This window comes from Lates calcarifer, unplaced genomic scaffold (assembly GCF_001640805.2).
Source record: "Lates calcarifer isolate ASB-BC8 unplaced genomic scaffold, TLL_Latcal_v3 _unitig_5188_quiver_2090, whole genome shotgun sequence".
NCBI classification, from domain to species: Eukaryota; Metazoa; Chordata; class Actinopteri; family Centropomidae; genus Lates; species Lates calcarifer.
The window spans coordinates 1-20,356 of NW_026117347.1; the positions used below are offsets into that span (position 1 = coordinate 1).

At 39.7% G+C, this 20,356-nt stretch overlaps 1 protein-coding gene across 3 annotated transcripts; it reads left to right on the forward strand.

The window, feature by feature from the left end:
• The first annotated feature begins 3,299 nt into the window (after positions 1-3,299).
• LOC108873899 (butyrophilin-like protein 1) lies at positions 3,300-15,170 on the forward strand. Of its 3 annotated transcripts, none has more exons than XM_051068658.1 (6): positions 7,873-8,327; positions 9,569-9,890; positions 10,242-10,280; positions 11,153-11,431; positions 12,801-12,900; positions 14,151-15,170. In XM_051068658.1, exons 2-6 carry the CDS (start codon positions 9,785-9,787, stop codon positions 14,167-14,169), a joined length of 543 nt encoding a protein of 180 aa, XP_050924615.1. In that variant the 5' UTR covers positions 7,873-8,327; positions 9,569-9,784; the 3' UTR covers positions 14,170-15,170. The 3 variants fall into 3 exon arrangements, with proteins under 3 accessions (XP_050924616.1, XP_050924615.1, XP_050924614.1); XM_051068657.1 differs by having other exon boundaries at positions 7,875-8,327; positions 14,148-15,170; XM_051068659.1 differs by lacking the exons at positions 7,873-8,327; positions 9,569-9,890; positions 10,242-10,280 and adding an exon at positions 3,300-3,447 and having other exon boundaries at positions 14,148-15,170.
• Positions 15,171-20,356: the final 5,186 nt, after the last annotated feature.

Sequence of the window (20,356 nt, forward strand, 5' to 3'; positions counted from 1 at the left end):
AACGGTGAGAAAACTAAAGAGTCTCTGAGAATCAGACTGAGCTTTATTCTGAAAAAGAATCTGTTCATTTCTGGAGCCTGGAAACAGAAAGGTGCTGCAGCAGATGCACCTGTCACATCAGATCAGGAACACATGAACATGTTACATGAATTGTAATAATTAGTACAGATCAGTGTTAAAACGTGTTGGTGATGCGTTCGCTGTCCGCAGTATTTCTCTCTTTATCATATGTGTGGGAGCGGATGTTCAGGGCGTCGTCTCCTTCCTGAACAGAGAAATGAACCGTTCATTCTCACAAACTCTTCTTCATGTCAAACCTGACAATTTGCTGTGAAACATCTCTGAACTGTGGACGCTGATATTTCTGATGACAGAGAAACTCTGACTGTTCCCGCTGCCTCACACTGACTCACACTTTACTTCATCACTTTTGATTCAGTGTTGTGTTTACTGAGCCGGAAATAACCTCAAAATTTTGAAATTCATTTCCTAAAGCAGTGGTTACCAACGGGCGGCTCGCGGGCAGCATCCGGCCCGCTATAGCTCTCAATCCGGTCGCAGTATATTATTGAATTCAGTAACATGATCCACAGCAGGATAAACTGTGACTGAGTATCTGTGTAAATCCTATCAGACTGTCCTGCAGCAAACATCACAGGACACTGTAGAAAACACTGAAGGAAACAAACAGCTTATATTTTCTTAGAGCAGAGTTATTCAGCTGTTAAACATCTGAGTTTATTTTTGAAAAGAGTAAGTTGTAGAGAGAAGGAGAAGAGTAGAACTAAAATAAATATTGGATCATAAAAACATCAGAACAGTTTTAAGTGAAAGTCTCACATTAATTACAGCTGCTCCTCAGAGACTGTTCATGTTGGTAAATGCTGTGGATGTAAACCTGTTCAGACTCCTGGTTGTGATCTGACTGTAGAAATTAAATCACTCACTCCTTCACTTTTCTCAGGTAAAGAAATAAATAATGAGCAGATTCTCCTTGTCTTTTTACTCAGCTAAATTAAGTTCATCAGTTAATTGAAGCTTCACTTTGTTTAGTTGTTTTTTTCTCCTTGTTGATCTGGAGCGCTCATACTTCCTCTTTCTTTTTCTTTCTTTGTGTTCCTCACATTTTTTCAACTGAAGTACAAAATGCAGTAAAAATCATGTTATTGGTGAAGAGACCTAATATGACTTTGAATGTTGATGATCATCATTAATTATTAATAAGTGTGTTTCCCCAAAGGTTGTGCTAAAAGGCTAATGTGAATAGTAAGAGGTAGTAGAAAGAAATACTAGAAATAAAAACTCCAGATAAAAATGAAAAGTTTCTTGTTATATCATAGGTTGATATGATGTTATAATGACAAACTGGTGACATGTTTTTATCTTCCAGAGCCAAAGATCATCGGTGTGACAGAAGGAAGTGATGTAACTTTACCCTGTTCCCTCAGTTCCAGAGAGGACATTCAGGGAAAACGCTTTGAGTGGAAGAAAGATGGTCAGGAGGTGTTCCTGTATGATGGTAGTCCTCTATCAGGCCAAGATTTACAGTTCAAAGGTCGTGTCTCATATTTTAAAGAAGAACTGAGGAATGGAAACGCCTCCATAACCATCAGAGATACAAAGCGGGCTGACAATGGAATCTACACCTGTGATTTCCATATCTTCAGCCAAAACGTCAAACATTCCACATTAAGCTTGTTTTCGGTGAGTACTTTAATAAAACACCTGATTATTTCCTGATGACTCTGGTTTAAGAGTCCCAGATGGATTTTAGTCAAACAGTCAGAATCCACATCTGGCAGGGCCTCGTCCCCACAGCACTGCAGCCACATCTGGACTGATTCCCTCTGATCAAACAGGCTTGATGTTTGTGACACTGCAGATTATGTTGTTCTGTACAATGAATGGTAGCAGATGAAATGTGAGTTTAAACTGGTACGTTAGTGAAATCAGTGTTAGATTGATGGGTAATGACTCACTGTTTGTGTTTCCTGTCTGCTAAGTTGATGATCTCACACAAACACACTAACATATGTTCTGTTCTGCCTTTCAGATGGTCCCTTAATCTCTTAGGGTTCATTTTAATGATGTGCACCTGTCTCTTAATACTCTCCCATTTTAAACTGTGTATAATACAAAGACCATGAGGAGCTGATACATTTCCACTGAATCAGTGTCAAACAGACTCTCAGAGGTTTTCTCAGGTGTGTTGATCTTACTTACAGCTCTGAGGCTGTTGAACTGCTGAAAGATTCAACAGAAAACAACAGAAGCTCTCTTCTTCTTCTCCTTTTACTTCATATTTCAAATGCAATAACTCAGTCATAATAAGAGCTATCAGGCTGAAACTCACAGGATCTCTCCCTCCACTTGTCGACAATATCTGAACCAAATTTCATGTTGATAGACAGAAGTGTGTGTGAGATATTTCAGAAAGTGCAGTACAGAGTATCTCCATCAGATGACTACAGAGCTTTCTAAAACCTCTCCAAAGTGACCAAATAATGATGAGAAATGTCTTTATGACGCTGAAAAAATGTCCCTCAATGTTCAAGTTGACTAAAAGCAGATGTTGTTCATATTTAGATAAAGATTGACAGATTTAGTTTCATTGAATCACGTCTCTTTTGACTGATGAAAAACTTTCTCTGTTATGTGGGTGTCCCACCACCACAGGAAGTCCAACTACATGAACTTCCATATATGGTCAGGCAGGTAATTTTACCGGCTCCAAACTCAGAGTGTTTTCACGGTGCTGACTTTCTATTGGATGAAAGTAGCTGTCAATAAAACCCAGTGTGAGCTCGCGTAAAGATGCGCTCCTCTGATTGGCTGATGGAGTTAAAAGTCCGTTAGGTTCGTCACTTTATGTCGTAGAAAGAAGCTGATTGGTTTGTTTTGTTCGTGGGCGTTTACTGATTTCAGAGATACTGAACATCATTGCTCAAATATTTGGTCAACTCTTTAAAATGGACTGAAATGTCGTTGTTTTGGAAGTTTGAGGAGCAGCGTTAAAACTAAACGAGGGAAATAATCCACTTTTATTCTGCTTATTTTTACTTCCGCTTGAATTTAAACGAGTTGGATTTACTCGGTGAGTTTTTCTTCTTAAAATGAGCCCAGTTTGTCTTTAAATGTCTGTTTTTCGACCTATAAATGCTTTTTAACTGCAGCGAGACAGGTTAGCAGGTTCATTGCTAACTGGTTACTGCCGGAAAGTGAGACGTTCACGTGTTTATCGTGTAAATCCGTCATTTAGTTTCTTGAATAAATTGTAAAACTGAAAATTGATCTTTCAAACGAGGTATAATATGTCCGTGTTTACGTCAACAGTCAACATGAAAATATAGAGTTGATTGATTTATTCAGTTTACATGTAAATGTCAGGTCGCAGGCAACCTGCGCACTTTAAAAGGTTAAAAGACAGAAGAGGTGAAAACATCCCAGGTGAGTCCTGATTCTGATGACGTCACTGTTTAATAGTGGAGACAGTTCACCTGTTCACCACCTTGATCTGTGTAGACTTTAATCAGACTGCAAACTGTCCAGACAAATAAAAGAACTCAGTTTTAAAAGCTTGTTCTGTTATCTATTGTGTAAAATCTTCATCTTAAAGGTAACTGAAGCTAAATTAGTGGAGTAAAGGTTCAATGTTTCCCTCTGTAATGTGGAGGAGTAGAAGGAGCATAAAGTGGAAAAACTAAAGTTCAAGTAAGAGTCAAAATACACAGTATATAGAGCAGAAACAGCATTAATGATAAATCCAGTGTGTAGGTTAAAGGTTGGAGTGCAGTAAGAACTGTGCAGAATGTCAGTGTCTAATAATAAATACAGTAAAGTACAGATTGTAGAGCAGCAGTGAGTTTAAGGTTTCTATAGTTGAAGGTGGAATAGATAATGGAGGAACTGTGTGAGCTGAGTTTTTGCAGTTGTGAATTGAACATATATTTGGTAGAAGTCAGAAGTATTTTACATACATCAAACTACGCAGGGATGTGAAACCACTGATTGTATTGTGTCTTTCTGTTTCTGTCCTCCCCTAAACACACTGTAATCAACATATACAAGCAGAGAAGGGTGGAACTAAAAGATCCTGGTATTATGCTGTCTCAACCTAAATTATCATTTACGTTCACAGGTGCAGCTTCAAAGCCGTCCATCATCACCTTCAATGGAACAAAAGACGGGTACTGCTGCAGTGTGACGTTCAAGGTGCTTCTCCTAAACCACTTGTACAGTGGCAGGACAGTTCTGGAAACATCCTTCCTGCTAAAGACCCTCAGGTCTCTGAAAGAGGAGGACGTTACGACATCATCCTCCAAACTACTGTGACCATTTCTGGCTACTATCGGCTGTGTCGCTACACAGAAGGAAATCAACCATCAGATTTATCACGAGACCCATGTGTCTGTTCCTGGTGAGTTTATTTGTTTCTTCTATTTTTTTGTTGTTTCTTTTTACAGTCAAATAATTTTAATTGTTCATTTGTTATTAGTTTAAAAAATATATTTGCATGTGTTCAGATTGAACACATGAATCTACAGAGATCAGAGGAAGAATGAGAGGCTGTGGAGGGAAAGAACAGAAACAACTGGAGTTTGTAGTAAAGTCTGAGATCAGTCTGAACACCCACACACACACACACACACACAGTAACAGGTGTAGAAATAGCTGGTGTAACCTGATCCTGAGCAGAGACATGAAAACACCACACGAGGCCGATTTAGACTGAAATCATTAGAATCAGAGACGTTTCTGTTCCACAAGAGAAAAGAAAAAAAGCTTCAGAGAAGAAGAATGAAGGTAACACAGGTGTCACCAGAATATACTGAGACTGACTGAAGCTCTTATCAGCTGGAATTAGATCAGACAGAGACACAGAGAGTTTATTCATCCTGAGGGGAGATGACAGTTTGACAGCAACAGAGTCTCATGAATCACAACAAACAACATGAGGACTCTGAAAGATGGAGATCAGGTTTTAGTTATTGATGATTTCATTCTTTGATTTTAACTAGAAACTAAAGTCAGACTGAAACTAGGATCATACTCTGACTCTGGGTAATAACTCGACACCATGAAGGCACGTAAAGGTTTCAGAGGTGAACTGTTGACTGAATCATGTGACATTGTGTTGAGTTCCCATCACGTCACAGTGAGAGTCCTGTGTGAGCAACATGTTAATCAGGTTGTAGCTTCCTAACACTCGGTTCATTCACTGCAGCAGCGTGTGAAGCTGAGCTCTGACTCTGAGCCTCTGTTCTCTCCAGTCTGTGGATACTTTCCAGTTGAGATGAAGACAAACACAGAACAAGTCCTGTAGTGAGGCTCCACAGGCTGCCTGTACTGTTTCTGTTCTCAGTCTCTTTGAGGCGTCTGGTTCAGATCAGAGTCCTGGAGCTGGATGCAGCAGCTGTTTGTAGATTCCACACTTGGTTTGACTGCTTCTAACTCAACTGGTTACATAGAGGAGATTTCTGCATCACTGGATTCAAACGGGTTCCACCACACAAACTAGTTGTTCCACAGAGCTCTGTTGTTAGAAATATTTACAGCTGCTAATGACAAAACCAGCTCACTACACAACCTACAGTACAGCTGAAGGTGGAATAGATAATGGAGGAAGTGTGTGAGCTGACTCTGATGGAAAGTGTTAGAGCAGAGTTTATCAGTCTGATGAATGTAGTGGAGTAAAAAGTACAATATTCCAAACATGTTGCTACTGATGAAGAACACGTGTCAGAAAGAGGAGGATGCTGCAACATGAGCCTCCTCACTACTGTGAGCAAAACCAGAACCAAGCTCTGAGCTGAGCAGCCGAGCAGGAGGAGAGTGGACAGAAGATGGAGGCTGACATCACTGTGCTGCTCACATTCATCCCACTGCTGTTTTTATCTGCTGAGAGTTTGAGATTCTAGGAGCATGGACACAGTTAGTTGTTGTCTTTGTGAAGGCTGTGATGTCCAACCTGCTGCACATGATCTGCTGTTACACTCTGAGTCTGACATTCACTTTATCCTCATCTGTTTCAGGGTTCCCCACTGGATGGATTGTTGGTTTAATTCTCAGTTTTTGTTGCTGGTATTCTTCTAACTCTGCTTGTAATATGTTGTTGCAAAAAATCGAAGAAAGGTAAGTTTAAATAACAACAACAGCTCTTTCTATCCTCTGATGTTCAGAGTGATGACAGTTGTTTATCTTCTCAGCGTTCTGTTGGTTTTTACTCTCAGATCAGATCAGTTGATATTTTCCTGAATATAATGTTGTTTTCTCTCCTGCAGGTTCACCGATCAAACACAATTTAAAGAGTCCAGTGAGTCAGAGCAGAAACCTGATCAGGACTCTGATCTACCTTTACATGAGCTGTGAGGTCGGCTGTTGGAGGATGAAGTCATAATTTCTCTGTTAAACTCATGGAAACTTTGTCTTTAAAATGAAGCCAATCATTATTATGATATTTACCAAACCATAACTGTACATTAACCAGAGTTGATTTGATCTCTCCCTCATTATCTAACCTCAGTTCTACATAAACTACACTGCAGTTTCCCTGAAGGACCACATGTAAGTTCAGTGACTGAGTTACACTGTGGTCAGTTCCATAGAGACAGACTGGAGTTCACACAGTGACCGATCAGATTATTAATGAACCTGCCATCAGTGTGTGTGTGTGTGTGTGTGTGTGTGAATGACAGGTGTAAATATTAAAGCTCTTTGAAGAAAAGTGTCTTCTAAATTCATCAGTTCTCAGATCTGATCAAACTGCTTGTAGCTGTTGACTGAGTTGGACATGTTTATTTTCATATCTGTGTTATTGAGGTTATCTGGGACAATCATGTTGCTTCACAACAGTTTGAATAAAAGCTGAAAACTATCAAACTGGATGTTGAGACTGTTCTGGATCTTTCTGTCTGTTCACACTTTGATTCAAAGTTGATCTGAAGAGAATCTGAGGCTTCATCAGTCTGAGTTCAACACATCAGGTGGAGATCTTCTAATGTCAGTGTTTTAGTAGAAAGTTGACTTTGTTTAGTTTCCTTATCCAATAGTTTTGTGTGTGTTGTGTTTGTGTGTTTGTACTGACAAAGAAAAAGAGCCAGTTACAGATCCATCAGCTCCTTCAGCACCATGGACAGCTCCACAGGTTTATCAATACATATTGATCATGTGTTTCTTCATCTTTATGTTGAGAGATGAGAAGATTGATCAGACTCTGACTTCTGTTTGTTAAATATGAAGCCACAGCCAGCAGAGGGTTAGCTTAGCTTAGCTTAGCTTAGCATAAAGCCTGGACATGGGGGAACAGTCAAACCCTCAGAGTCTGGAGATATAACATGTTGGTCACTGAGCTGTGGAGGAGCTGCCAGGTGGATTTAGTTTCTGTTGGACACAGACAGACTGTTTCCCTGTTTACAGTCTTTATGCTAAGCTAGGCTAACTGTCCACTGGTTGTAGGGTCATAGTAATCCTGCAGTTGTACAGTATCTTTATATAATGACTCTTCAAGTGTTTGAAGCATCAATATGGACTTTATTCTCTGTGATGTTGTGGATGTTTTTATCTTCACAGTTAAACTTTTATTTCTAAGATGACTCTCTCCTGCACCTTCTCTGTTCAGTAACATGTTGTCTACACAGTTCAAATCTTAGAGAGACTGAAATATGAATCCAGATGTTGGAGACCACATGGACAGTGAGGGGTCTGAGACTGAAACTGAATCTGTTGGAGTCTGGTGTGAATGTTGTGAGTCCAGCTGCCGTCAGCAGAGGAGAAAGCTGCAAACGTCTCCGAGCCACATTTCAAGGCTGTGGCTGGTGAGTATGTTGATGTTCAAAATGTGTTCATGTGGCGCCCCCTGCTGTCCTCAGAAACCTGTTACAGCAGCTCAGTCCACACACACCTGCCTCTCCTGACTGTGACACAGATCTGACAACAACTGAGTGAAAATGTGAGTTTCTCTGTTCCTGATTCTAAGGTCGTCTTCATGTAAGAAGAGACAAACTTTTAAAAGCAGAAGAATCCGACATGAAAGATGAAACATTTCCTCTAAAGGAGGAACTCTCCCTGCAGAGTGTGTCAGCTCCTGGTTTTCATGCGGTGTGTGCCGGTGCAGGCTCAGTGGTGCAGGTTCTTGTGAAGGACCTGGTCCCCGGAAGCTGAGAAACAGAAAGTGTTTAGTGTTGAGTCAGTGACGCAGCTCGGAGCCGTTAGATGCTCCGTCAGTGATGCTGCAGTGATGGAGCTGAGATCAACAGCGATGGAGCTTCTTCCTCTCGTGTGTCTCTGTCTCCTGACTTGGTCTGGAACAACGTTTGCTGATGGAAACGGTGAGAAAACTAAAGAGTCTCTGAGAATCAGACTGAGCTTTATTCTGAAAAAGAATCTGTTCATTTCTGGAGCCTGGAAACAGAAAGGTGCTGCAGCAGATGCACCTGTCACATCAGATCAGGAACACATGAACATGTTACATGAATTGTAATAATTAGTACAGATCAGTGTTAAAACGTGTTGGTGATGCGTTCGCTGTCCGCAGTATTTCTCTCTTTATCATATGTGTGGGAGCGGATGTTCAGGGCGTCGTCTCCTTCCTGAACAGAGAAATGAACCGTTCATTCTCACAAACTCTTCTTCATGTCAAACCTGACAATTTGCTGTGAAACATCTCTGAACTGTGGACGCTGATATTTCTGATGACAGAGAAACTCTGACTGTTCCCGCTGCCTCACACTGACTCACACTTTACTTCATCACTTTGATTCAGTGTTGTGTTTACTGAGCCGGAAATAACCTCAAAATTTTGAAATTCATTTCCTAAAGCAGTGGTTACCAACGGGCGGCTCGCGGGCAGCATCCGGCCCGCTATAGCTCTCAATCCGGTCGCAGTATATTATTGAATTCAGTAAAGATGATCCACAGCAGGATAAACTGTGACTGGAGTATCTGTGTAAATCCTATCAGACTGTCCTGCAGCAAACATCACAGGACACTGTAGAAAACACTGAAGGAAACAAACAGCTTATATTTTCTTAGAGCAGAGTTATTCAGCTGTTAAACATCTGAGTTTATTTTTGAAAAGAGTAAGTTGTAGAGAGAAGGAGAAGAGTAGAACTAAAATAAATATTGGATCATAAAACATCAGAACAGTTTTAAGTGAAAGTCTCACATTAATTACAGCTGCTCCTCAGAGACTGTTCATGTTGGTAAATGCTGTGGATGTAAACCTGTTCAGACTCCTGGTTATGATCTGACTGTAGAAATTAAATTACTCACTCCTTCACTTTTCTCAGGTAAAGAAATAAATAATGAGCAGATTCTCCTTGTCTTTTTACTCAGCTAAATTAAGTTCATCAGTTAATTGAAGCTTCACTTTGTTTAGTTGTTTTTTTCTCCTTGTTGATCTGGAGCGCTCTCATACTTCCTCTTTCTTTTTCTTTCTTTGTGTTCCTCACATTTTTCAAACAAGTGCAAAACCCACTAAAAATGTGAGAGTGATGAAGAGACACAGTATGAACTTGTTACCTGAATGACTCTGTATCACACTGATTAATACATGTTTTTTATCTTCCAGAACCAAAGATCATCAGTGTGTCAGAAGGACATGATGTAACTTTACCCTGTTCCCTCAGCTCCAGAGAGAACATTCAGGGAAAACGCTTTGACTGGAAGAAAGATGGTCAGCAGGATGTTTTCCTGTATGAAAGTGGAGACCATTACAATAAACAGCTATCAGGTCAAGATCCACAGTTCAGAGGTCGTGTCTCACATTTTGAAGATGAACTGAAGAATGGAAAACGCCTCCATAATCATCAGACATACGAAGCTGACTGACAGTGGAAACTACATCTGTGATTTTCCAGGTCGTCAAACATCCCACATTCAGCTTGTTGTTGGTGAGTACTTTCATAAAACACCTGATTATTTCCTGATGACTCTGGTTTAAGAGTCCCAGATGGATTTTAGTCAAACAGTCAGAATCCACATCTGGCAGGGCCTCGTCCCCACAGCACTGCAGCCACATCTGGACTGATTCCCTCTGGATCAAAACAGGCTCGATGTTTGTGACACTGCAGATTATGTTGTTCTGTACAATGAATGATAGCAGATGAAATGTGAGTTTAAACTGGTACGTTAGTGAAATCAGTGTTAGATTGATGGGTAATGACTCACTGTTTGTGTTTCCTGTCTGCTAAGTTGATGATCTCACACAAACACACTAACATATGTTCTGTTCTGCCTTTCAGATGGTCCCTTAAAAGACAGAAGAGGTGAAAACATCCCAGGTGAGTCCTGATTCTGATGACGTCACTGTTTAATTAGTGGAGACAGTTCACCTGTTCACCACCTTGATCTGTGTAGACTTTAATCAGACTGCAAACTGTCCAGACCAAATACAAGAACTCAGTTTTAAAAGCTTGTTCTATTATCTATTGTGTAAAATCTTCATCTTAAAGGTAACTGAAGCTAAATTAGTGGAGTAAAGGTTCAATGTTTCCCTTTGTAATGTGGAGGAGTAGAAGGAGCATAAAGTGGAAAAACTAAAGTTCAAGTAAGAGTCAAAATACACAGTATATAGAGCAGAAACAGCATTAATGATAAATCCAGTGTGTAGGTTAAAGGTTGGAGTGCAGTAAGAACTGTGCAGAATGTCAGTGTCTAATAATAAATACAGTAAAGTACAGATTGTAGAGCAGCAGTGAGTTTAAGGTTTCTATAGTTGAAGGTGGAATAGATAATGGAGGAACTGTGTGAGCTGACTCTAATGGAAAGTGTTGTAGTATAGAGTTGTAGTGTGTGAGCTCCACACCAAAGAACAATGTGTTCATTAACATTAGACTGTAATATTTCAATTCAAGAAAGAAACTGATCAGAGATTCATAGATTTTCCACATTTCTTTATTGTCATGATATTAATCAGAAATTGTGTTTACAGTTGTGAATAGTTACTGAAAAAAGTCAAAATGATTTTATATCTCATGTCCTATCAAACTGCAGGTATTTGAAACCAGTGCTTGTGTTGTGTCTTCTCCTTCTTCTCTGTTCATGGTGTTTTTCTTTTAAATACACTTCAATCAACATATATAAGCAGAAAGTTAAAGGTATTGTATTATATTTCCTGTGAGTGTTCCTAATAAGTTGTTATTCATGTTCACAGGTGCAGCTCCAGAGCCGTACATCAGGATACTTGGTGAAACAAAGGATGGAGAACTGCTGCAGTGTGTCGTTCGAGGAGCTTCTCCCAAACCTAAAGTAGAGTGGAAAGACAGTTCTGGAAACATCCTTCCTGCTAAAGACCCTCAGGTCTCTGAAAGAGGAGGACGCTATGACATCACCCTCCAAACGACTGTGACCGAGACCGGCAACTACACCTGTGTATCCACACAGGAGGAAATCAACCATCAGATTTATGCTGAGACCTTTGTGTCTATCAATGGTGAGTTTCTTGTATTTTTGTTTTTATAGTCACATTATTTTAATTGTTAATTTGTTGTTATTCATGTATTTAGACTGAATACAGAGCAAACTGAGATGAAATCATGTGTGAGTGTAAAATGTTTGAGGCTGAGTCAGATTTGTTGTGAGGCTCTGAGACTCCACTTCATGAATCTACAGAGATCAGAGGAAGAATGAGAGGCTGTGGAGGGAAAGAACAGAAACAACTGGAGTTTGTAGTAAAGTCTGAGATCAGTCTGATCAGACACACACACACACACACACACACACACAGTAACAGGTGTAGAAATAGCTGGTGTAACCTGATCCTGAGCAGAGACATGAAAACACCACACGAGGCCGATTTAGACTGAAATCATTAGAATCAGAGACGTTTCTGTTCCACAAGAGAAAAGAAAAAAGCTTCAGAGAAGAAGAATGAATGTAACACAGGTGTCACCAGAATATACTGAGACTGACTGAAGCTCTTATCAGCTGGAATTAGATCAGACAGAGACACAGAGAGTTTATTCATCCTGAGGGGAGATGACAGTTTGACAGTGAGAGTCCTGTGTGATCAACATGTTGATGAGGATGTAGCTTCCTAACACTCGGTCGACTGACTGCAGCAGGTGCTGGTTTGGTTGATTCCAAGCAGAACTTCCTTCAAATCCAACATCAGGTTTTGACTTGAAGTGAAAATGGAAATGAAAACAACAGTCAGAGTGTGGACGCTGTGATTCTAAATCACAGATCATCCTCCTCTGTCTGAACCTGAAACCAGGAGTTCACTCATGTTCACCACTTCACACATTTCCTCACATTTAGCTTGTGCTTTGTATGAAATGTGACACTGAAGCATGTAGGCTGATTGAACCAGTCACAGCTGACCTCTCTGTGTTTGTTTCTGTTCACTGAATATAACTGTTTCTCCAGATTTATTAATGAATTTGCTTCACTTCAGAAGTTTGAGCACCTGTTGAGCTGAAACTGACCTCTGTATATACATGTATATGTCAATGACATGATGAGACTGTCATATTTAATGTGGCTTCTCATTCAGGTTGTAGGTAGAGATTTAAAACTGTGTGATTATGACCTCTGTGGAGCAGTTTTACTATGATTTATTTAGAATTTCACACAGGTGAACAATGGAAAATATGTTCATATTATTTCATTTCAACATCATTTTTGTAGTAAAACAACTTTTGCAAAAATTAAAGGGCTTTCTTTGTGTATGCCTGATGAGGTTTCCTCTACTGGTGTTTTAATCAGATAATGTCTTTACTTGTTTTCATAGGTTTTAGCAGCATCTACATCTTCACACAAACATTCTGAGTCTAACACTATATTGTTGTTCTGTGTTTCAGGGGGAATATTCAACACAGTGACCATTGCCTGTGTTATTGTTATTGGAGTATTATTTCTTCTTGTAGTTGTGCTTGCTGTTATACTCTGCAGAAGGAACAAGTAAGTTTTTCAGTCAACATATTCATGCTGTGCAGACAGAAGCTGATTTGTGGAACTATCTCCTGTTAAAAATCATTAGTTTTGGTCATTTCAGATATAAACTTTCCTGTTGGTATTTAGGTTCTTACAAAACCCACTGAGACTTCATTTATCTCAATGGAAAAGTTTGTTTACAGTCACATGTTTAATGTCATGTGGTTTGTGATTAATATATTTCCAGTACTCTTTGTTTTTGGTTGTTTACACACTGTGGTCACATCATCATTGACTTTATCTTTTTTAATCAGTCACTGCTGTCTTAGTTTCTACTGCTGGCACTTTAGCTGTTTCTCCTGTTGACAAACTGTTTCTGCAGTGACTGACAGTCATGTGTGTCAAATCACTACAGTGTTACAGCCAGTGTTGGAATCAGCTGTTTACTCACCAGTCTTGATGAAATGTTGCGAGTTCAGCATCAAACTTTATTCCTTTACTCACCAAAAGCTATTTTCAAGAGGTGGAAAACGTCATATTTCTATTATTTAGTTTCTTCTACTGATCATATTGATATGATGGTCCGACCCGTCTCATCATATCTGATAGAAGCACTGCTCAGAGGATGTACTTTAACCTCACACACAACAGTGGCTGAAGCTCTTAGCAGCGACCGTCACCACTGAGATAGTTCTGTTTAATGGAGAGTGATTAACTGATAAAAGAGCTTTATTTTCTGATCAAACCTATAACAATAAAATAATAAGAACTTTTAGACCCTGTTACAATGTGATTTACAAATTAAAACATTCACAGAATAATCAAAACAACAAATATAACACAGAAGAAAATCTGTGACAGGAATTCATTAAAATGATGGAACAGTATGAACAGAGACGTTATAAACAGGGATTATAGGAGCCTGATAATAAATACCTGATCACCTTTCGACACCAGTCTGGACCTTGGTACGATCAGTCAAACTGTATCTCAGGATCTTTAATCACACTCTGGTATTTCTGAGTACCTGAGGCCTTAAGGTTCATCAATAAAAATTAAATTGATTATTAAATTGACAGGGTAGAACTGATCATCAGGAAACTAAACACTAAATCAGATCTCTGCAATGTTCATGGAAATGTTTTAATCTCTCAGCAGTACTCACTTTATTTCTGTAATCTTAGAACAAAGAAATAACAAACCTAAAAATCTGATTTGTTTTTTAGCCTCAATCTGATCAGATTCTCTTTAATTTCATTTTGTTTTCTCTCCAGCAGACAGAGGGGCCGGTACTGACCCCCCCAGTCAGAGTGAGGGTTTCCAGGTCTGACACGTACCTTGAGGTTTGCTGCTGAAGTGTGTGTGTGCAGTCAGTACTTTTATTCTTGTGGGGACCAGTTTTGATTTTAGACCAAAAGCGTGGAGAGGTTTTTAGAAACTGAGCACATGTTGTCCAGTCCTCACTGATCCAAAGGTTTTAGGACAGACCAACATGTACACAGGTATTTTTAATGTAGTTTTTTCTCTGTGGATTAGGATTAAATTTGCCTGCTCATCCTGTCTCTCTGCAGCAGCACCAGGAGGGGCCAGTGTAGCGCAAATATTTCAATCAAATTTCAAACATTTAAATGTCCTCAGACAGAGGACAGGACAGTTTTAGTTGCCTTACTTTTTTTTTATCTGTGGCTTAATACAATATCAACATGCTCACATTTACAATGAAACAGGTTTTGGTCTCTGTAATCGTTCGTCCTGTCCACACTGAGTCCTTCATGTGCTGTCAGTGGAAGAGATGGAGATAAAATCCTCCATTCAGAGTTAACTTAAAGGCTTCAGCCGTCTAAGATGAACAACTGTCAATCTTTCAAAGTTACTGTCTTTAGAAATCTGTTGTTCTTCTGCAGCTCAGAGAAGATCACTGCCCCTTTAGTCATAATAAAGTCACCTCCCAGAGATACTGGTAGAATAATTAGTGAGAAAAAACATGAAGGCTGAGAGTTTTCAGTCGCTGCAGTCGTTCAAACTGGTAGAAGAACATAAATCAGTCACTGTTCAGCAGTGTCAGTCACCTGTAACCAGTTTACTTCCTGTCCTGACAGTCGTGTTTAGGTTTATTGTCAGTGACTGTCAGGACGTGTCGTCCTGCTGAGGCTCAGCAATGAAACACAAAGAGGGAATTTCAGACTTTAGAAGTCATCCAGTCTGCCAGTGTTGAAGAGAGGAGTGATTACAGTGACCCATAACTCTCTCAACATGTGAGTAAAAAATACAAAATGCAGCTGTAAGTTTGAATTTTGCAAAAAATGTCCAGTTTCCTTCCTCTGTGTGGTGATGAAGTTGGTTTGTTCCAGGGCTTTTTTTTATTCCATTTCTTAAGTTTGTTGAACATAGAGTAGATTTTGCTGTAAAATACGCTAAAGTCAGATAAAAGGCTGTTTTTTCATCTGCAGTGCTCAGACATGGACAGAAGAAAATAAGTTTTAATTGATAAAGATGTGTATCTAATTACCAATTAAAGCATGTGACAAACATAATATACCATTAAAAAAATCATCTAAAACAGGACATAACTCACATTGGACTGAGATGACAGTGAACACACATGCAGTTACAGTGCAGACACAGAGTGGAGTTAAAGGTGATGAGAGTATCTGCCTTCTAACACTGACTGAACTGACTGAACTGTTCCTTTAACTGAGATTTATATGAATAATATGTGTCTGAGAGAGAATCTGCTTATTAACGTCTTGCTGAGGAGTTTTTACAACCTCAGAGTTTTTGTTTCATCATCCAACACTGCTCTCTCATTATGAGTCTCATTTCACTCCTGTTACTGTTCATGTAGGTTTATCAGCGAGGAGATCAAATCAGAGTAGCCTTTGTTACATTCATTCTGTCTGTATGAATGACATGGACCTCACAGTAAGACAGAGTGAAACATTAAAAATAATGAGATGACAAAACAGCACGAAAATATAAATAATACAAACAGAATTTAATTGGACAGAGTTAAAAAGGGACCAAAATGAGGAGAAAAACTTTCTGATAAAATGCATTTTTAAGAAGAGATTTAAAAGATCACACAGATTTTTTTAAAAAGCTTATTTACCTCTGAAAATGTCTGACTTGCTGTAAAATGACCTGATGACTTCAGGCTGCAGCTCAGAACGTCATGTGAACCAAAACCTAATGAGGAGAACTGCAACAGTCCAGAAACCATCAGATCAAATCACACAACAGTTAAAATCAGTCGTATTTGATCTGAACTCCTCGGCTGAAGGAAACGACACTGAACCACTGCAGTCACTTCAGACTTCTAATAAAAAAGTAGAAACAGCTGCAGCAGGAGGTCTGTTCATCAGAGTCGGTGGTTCAAATCCCCGGCTCCTCCCGTCCACATGTCGAAGTGTCCTCGAGCAACACACTGATGGTCAGACCTGCATCAGTGTGTGAGTGTGTGTGTGAATGACAGGTGTAAATATTAAAGCTCTTTGAAGAAAAGTGTCTTCTAAATGCATCAGTCTCAGATCTGATCAAACTGCTTGTAGCTGTTGACTGAGTTGGACGTGGACGTGGACAAAAACAGACTTGAGTCCAAATCAAATGTGCTGTTCTGCTGAATGTGAAGCTTCTGCAGCTAAAGTGAAACATAATGTGACTTATTGTTTATTTTCATATCTGTGTTATTGAGCTTATCTGGGACAATCATGTTGCTTCAGAACAGTTTGAATAAAAGCTGAAAACTATCAAACTGGATGTTGAGACTGTTCTGGATCTTTCTGTCTGTTCACACTTTGAAGAAACTAAAGTGATTCTGCTGTTTTAATTCTAACTTCATCTTTATTTTACAACAGTTGTTTTTGAAAAACGTGTTGAAGAGACAGTTCAGATCAGTAACTCTCCAAACAGGCGTGTTATGACACATCACCTGATAATCCTGAGGATAAGTCAAACGTGTACGTGCCTGCTACCTGAGGTTACAGAGTGAGCTTACTGATTTTTTCTTTTTTTTGTTGAACAGGTTAAAGAAACCACAGTCAGATAAGAACCAGTATAGTGGCCTGGGTTAAATCCAGGTGTTTCTTCTTCCTGAGTGTAGTTCACAGGTTTGTTCTATTCTCTGGAGCTGCAGCAGCAAAGTTTCCTCCTTGATTTAAATTAGAATCTTGTTTGTGTTTAGTTTTTTCTCACCTGAATTGAGGCTCTTTGAAGACAGAGGCTGTTGCACAGATTATGAGGCTGTGTGAAGATGTTTGTTGAGGAGTGTAACTGATGGAAAAGTTTAAAACGTGTAGATTCATCAGGTGAACACAGACACAGCTCCACATGACTGATGATGTTGCTCTGTAACTGCTGGATGGAGAAATAAGAACCTAAAAGGTGATGATGTGTTCAGCACCTGTTCTCTGCTGCCCGAACTGATCCTGATTTACAGCTTTAAATCATGTCATCAATTTGATTTCACTTTTGATGGAAAAACTCTTACTTACTGCTCAGACAGACTTTTCCAAAAGTTACACAAGTTGCACAAAAATTGTGCATTTCTGCAAAGATCTGAACATCAACACTTCTGATGATAGATTCGTAACAAACCCTCTGCTGAGGAGCCTCACATCCACAGGTGGGCAGGTTTTTCCTTACCTGGATGAAAGACAAGAAGTGCATGAGTTTGAAAAATAGTATGAAGTATTAATATGTTTTATTATTCCACCCTCACATTTATATCAGTGTCTCTTGTTTAAAAGGTCTACAGGAGGCTCAGCGCAGACTCAAACTGCATCAGTGCAGACATCACAGGTGAAGTCAGGAAGTCGGGCCAAATCCACTCAGTCTTGTTGCAACATATCATTTCCAAACTGGACGTCTGCCTTAAAAACGTTGCTCTACTTCTACTGAAATCCTGTGGTGAGCCCAACTTCTCCTTTCAGTCAACAAGTCAAAACGTCGCTGTTTAACAATGAGCTTTATACGGTTTTCTAAGAGGAGCTGCAGCTTAATTACAGACCACATCCACACTCACACCTGGAGGCAGGTCACCTGCCACAAACACAACACACACACACAATTTAACTGTGGGAACAGTATCAAACAAAGAAATACTAACATCACAGAACACACATTAACAAAGCCTGAGGTTCTTAAACCTGTTACTCCACCCCAGTGCATGCTGGGAGTTACACCTGCCCCTCAGGGACACCACAGAAGATCCACCACTGTCAGAGGGTTAGTGAGGATTTTGTCGGCCCTCTGGACAGATTAGGTCATAATGCAGCTGCTGTGACGTCCTCATGACTTTAGTTTTTATTTACGCTTCACTGGTGAATATCCACAGGGGTGTTATTATTTCTAATGTTTCTACTTTGTTTTAAAGTTTCTTGCATTTAGTTTTTTCTTGTCTGAATCGAGAGTCTCAGATTACGAGGGAATGATAATAACATTCACATGATTGGAGGCTGAGGTGTGTACAGGTGCGCAAACCACCTGACAGTTGCTGGTATCAAACCTGGGACCTTGCAGTTGTAAAACGCTGTAAACAGCCACTGTCCGCCACCTGCTCAGCAGCACAAACACCACATCAGTCTGTAACAGCTGGATGAGGAAGGAAGTGACTGTTTACTCAACACTGTTCACAACCTGTTTCTGTTGCTCAAAGGTTTCTACAGTTTGACTGAAAACCAGTGTTTACCTGTTTTAATGCAAAACCATGATGCATCAAAGTATTTGGATAGAAAAATAATAGAAATTGCTTTCAATATCGGTGTGAGTCGTAGTCTGGTGAAGTCTGCCCACAAGTGGACTCTCTAGTCCAAATACAGTCTGCAGGAGCCTCAGCACACACTTGGTGTTTGCTGCAGCACTGCAGGCTTCACAGGCAGGTGCCAGCACATGCATTAGTCTGTTGTACCCGCAAAGCCGAATGGACTCAGTCCAACCTCTTGCAACATATCATTTCCAAACTGGCACTCTGCCTTTCAAAATAAAAGTGCTAACTGCAACTATTTTAACTCCTGAAAGCTCGTATTAGTGATAGAGGTAAAACAACAAAAACACCATGATATGTGTTTCTGACTGATTCTGTTTTAAAGTTTCCAAATGTTAATGTGGTTTAAAATACAGTTGGAGTATTATGCAAAATTAATTTTTTTTTTCTTTTTTTTTTTACCCATACAATCCAGTGATGGAAAAACAGCAGATCTTAATCTGAGGAAGATATGTCGTCCAGGACAGAAGGATTTGACTTTGGAAAAACCACTGCACCATTTAAAATGTAGCCGCTCTGTGCACCTGTGTTAAAAATGATTGTAGAGTTCATCTTTGCATGAAAATGAAAAGAACTGCTCCACTGCTTGTGTAATGCACAGAGTGTAGAGGCCCCGGGTTTGACTCTTCCCAGGTTAATCTGTCATGTTTGATAGTAAAACTTGATTCATGAAGTAGCCTCCTCTTTTACTTTTTACTCTCATTGGTCGATCCTGTCACCTCAAAGCAAGAAGCCGCTTTACTTTAAAGGACAGATTCACATATTCTATAAATAAGTCTGAATAATCAGGTGTTGTCCCCCTCCCCCCGCAGCTATGAGGTTTTATCTGAGTTTGGTCCTCGCACACGTACCGTAGTGATGACGTCATACTTCCTTAAGGTAAGATCAGGTGTCATGTGCGCGTTTTCCGCGGTTGCGCAGATGTGGATACCTGTCGCGTGCGCTCATGCACAAACGTGAGTTAAACTTCCTGTTAGCAAACAGCAGACTGAGCTGATTGTTGGTGGAAATGTTACCTGAGTTCTTTTCGGTCCTAAAACCGTTGTTTGAGCTTCATTTTACTACGAGTGTCACGCTGTAGGAATAAGCCTAATAACGAGTGTTTTGGTGACACACCTGTCCTGTGTGTTTGGCCATGTGGCCGTTTTCAGTACTGCAGTTACACCATTTGACCACTAGAGGGATCAGCTGACGTTTATTCTGATTGTTTATTCTGGTTCAAGTGTTTTTCCAGTGACTGGAACATGAATAGCGCTGTTTTGTTACATGTATAAACCTGATGCTTAGATTTAATTTAGTCTATTTTATTTACCTAATCAAGATTCAAATGTATTTGTTGTTCATACCTTATATCCATATTGTTAAAGTTTATTTAGGATCAGACTCCCTGTGCTCTGAATTCATCTCTATGCAGGTGCTCCTATAAAAAAGCTTTGCTCACTGTAATTGTTGCTCCTGCTCAGACCTGCCATTTACAGAAATGTTAGTGAATTTCCACTGAACGTGATGAGGAACAGAATCCACAGTCCTGGTTTATCTGAAGGTAATCTGAGGCTTCACCAGTCAAAAAAAATTACTGTTTGTGTTGTTATCCCTCATCAGCACAGACACACTGTCTGAAACACAATACTGCTGTTCCAAAGAAATGTCTGCCTGAAGCAGCTCTCCTCTTACTAATAATGAGAGCTAGGACTCAGGACTGATTTAATAACTTCAGCTGCT

Excerpts from the sequence above, each read along its gene's own strand:
- LOC108873899 (XM_051068657.1), top strand. The coding sequence starts at position 9,785 with ATGGAAAACGCCTCCATAATCATCAGACATACGAAGCTGACTGACAGT. Across the intron at positions 10,281-11,152 it reads AAGAGGTGAAAACATCCCAG|GTGCAGCTCCAGAGCCGTAC; the intron begins GTGAGTCCTGAT and ends TCATGTTCACAG. Across the intron at positions 12,901-14,147 it reads ATACTCTGCAGAAGGAACAA|CAGACAGAGGGGCCGGTACT; the intron begins GTAAGTTTTTCA and ends TTTTCTCTCCAG.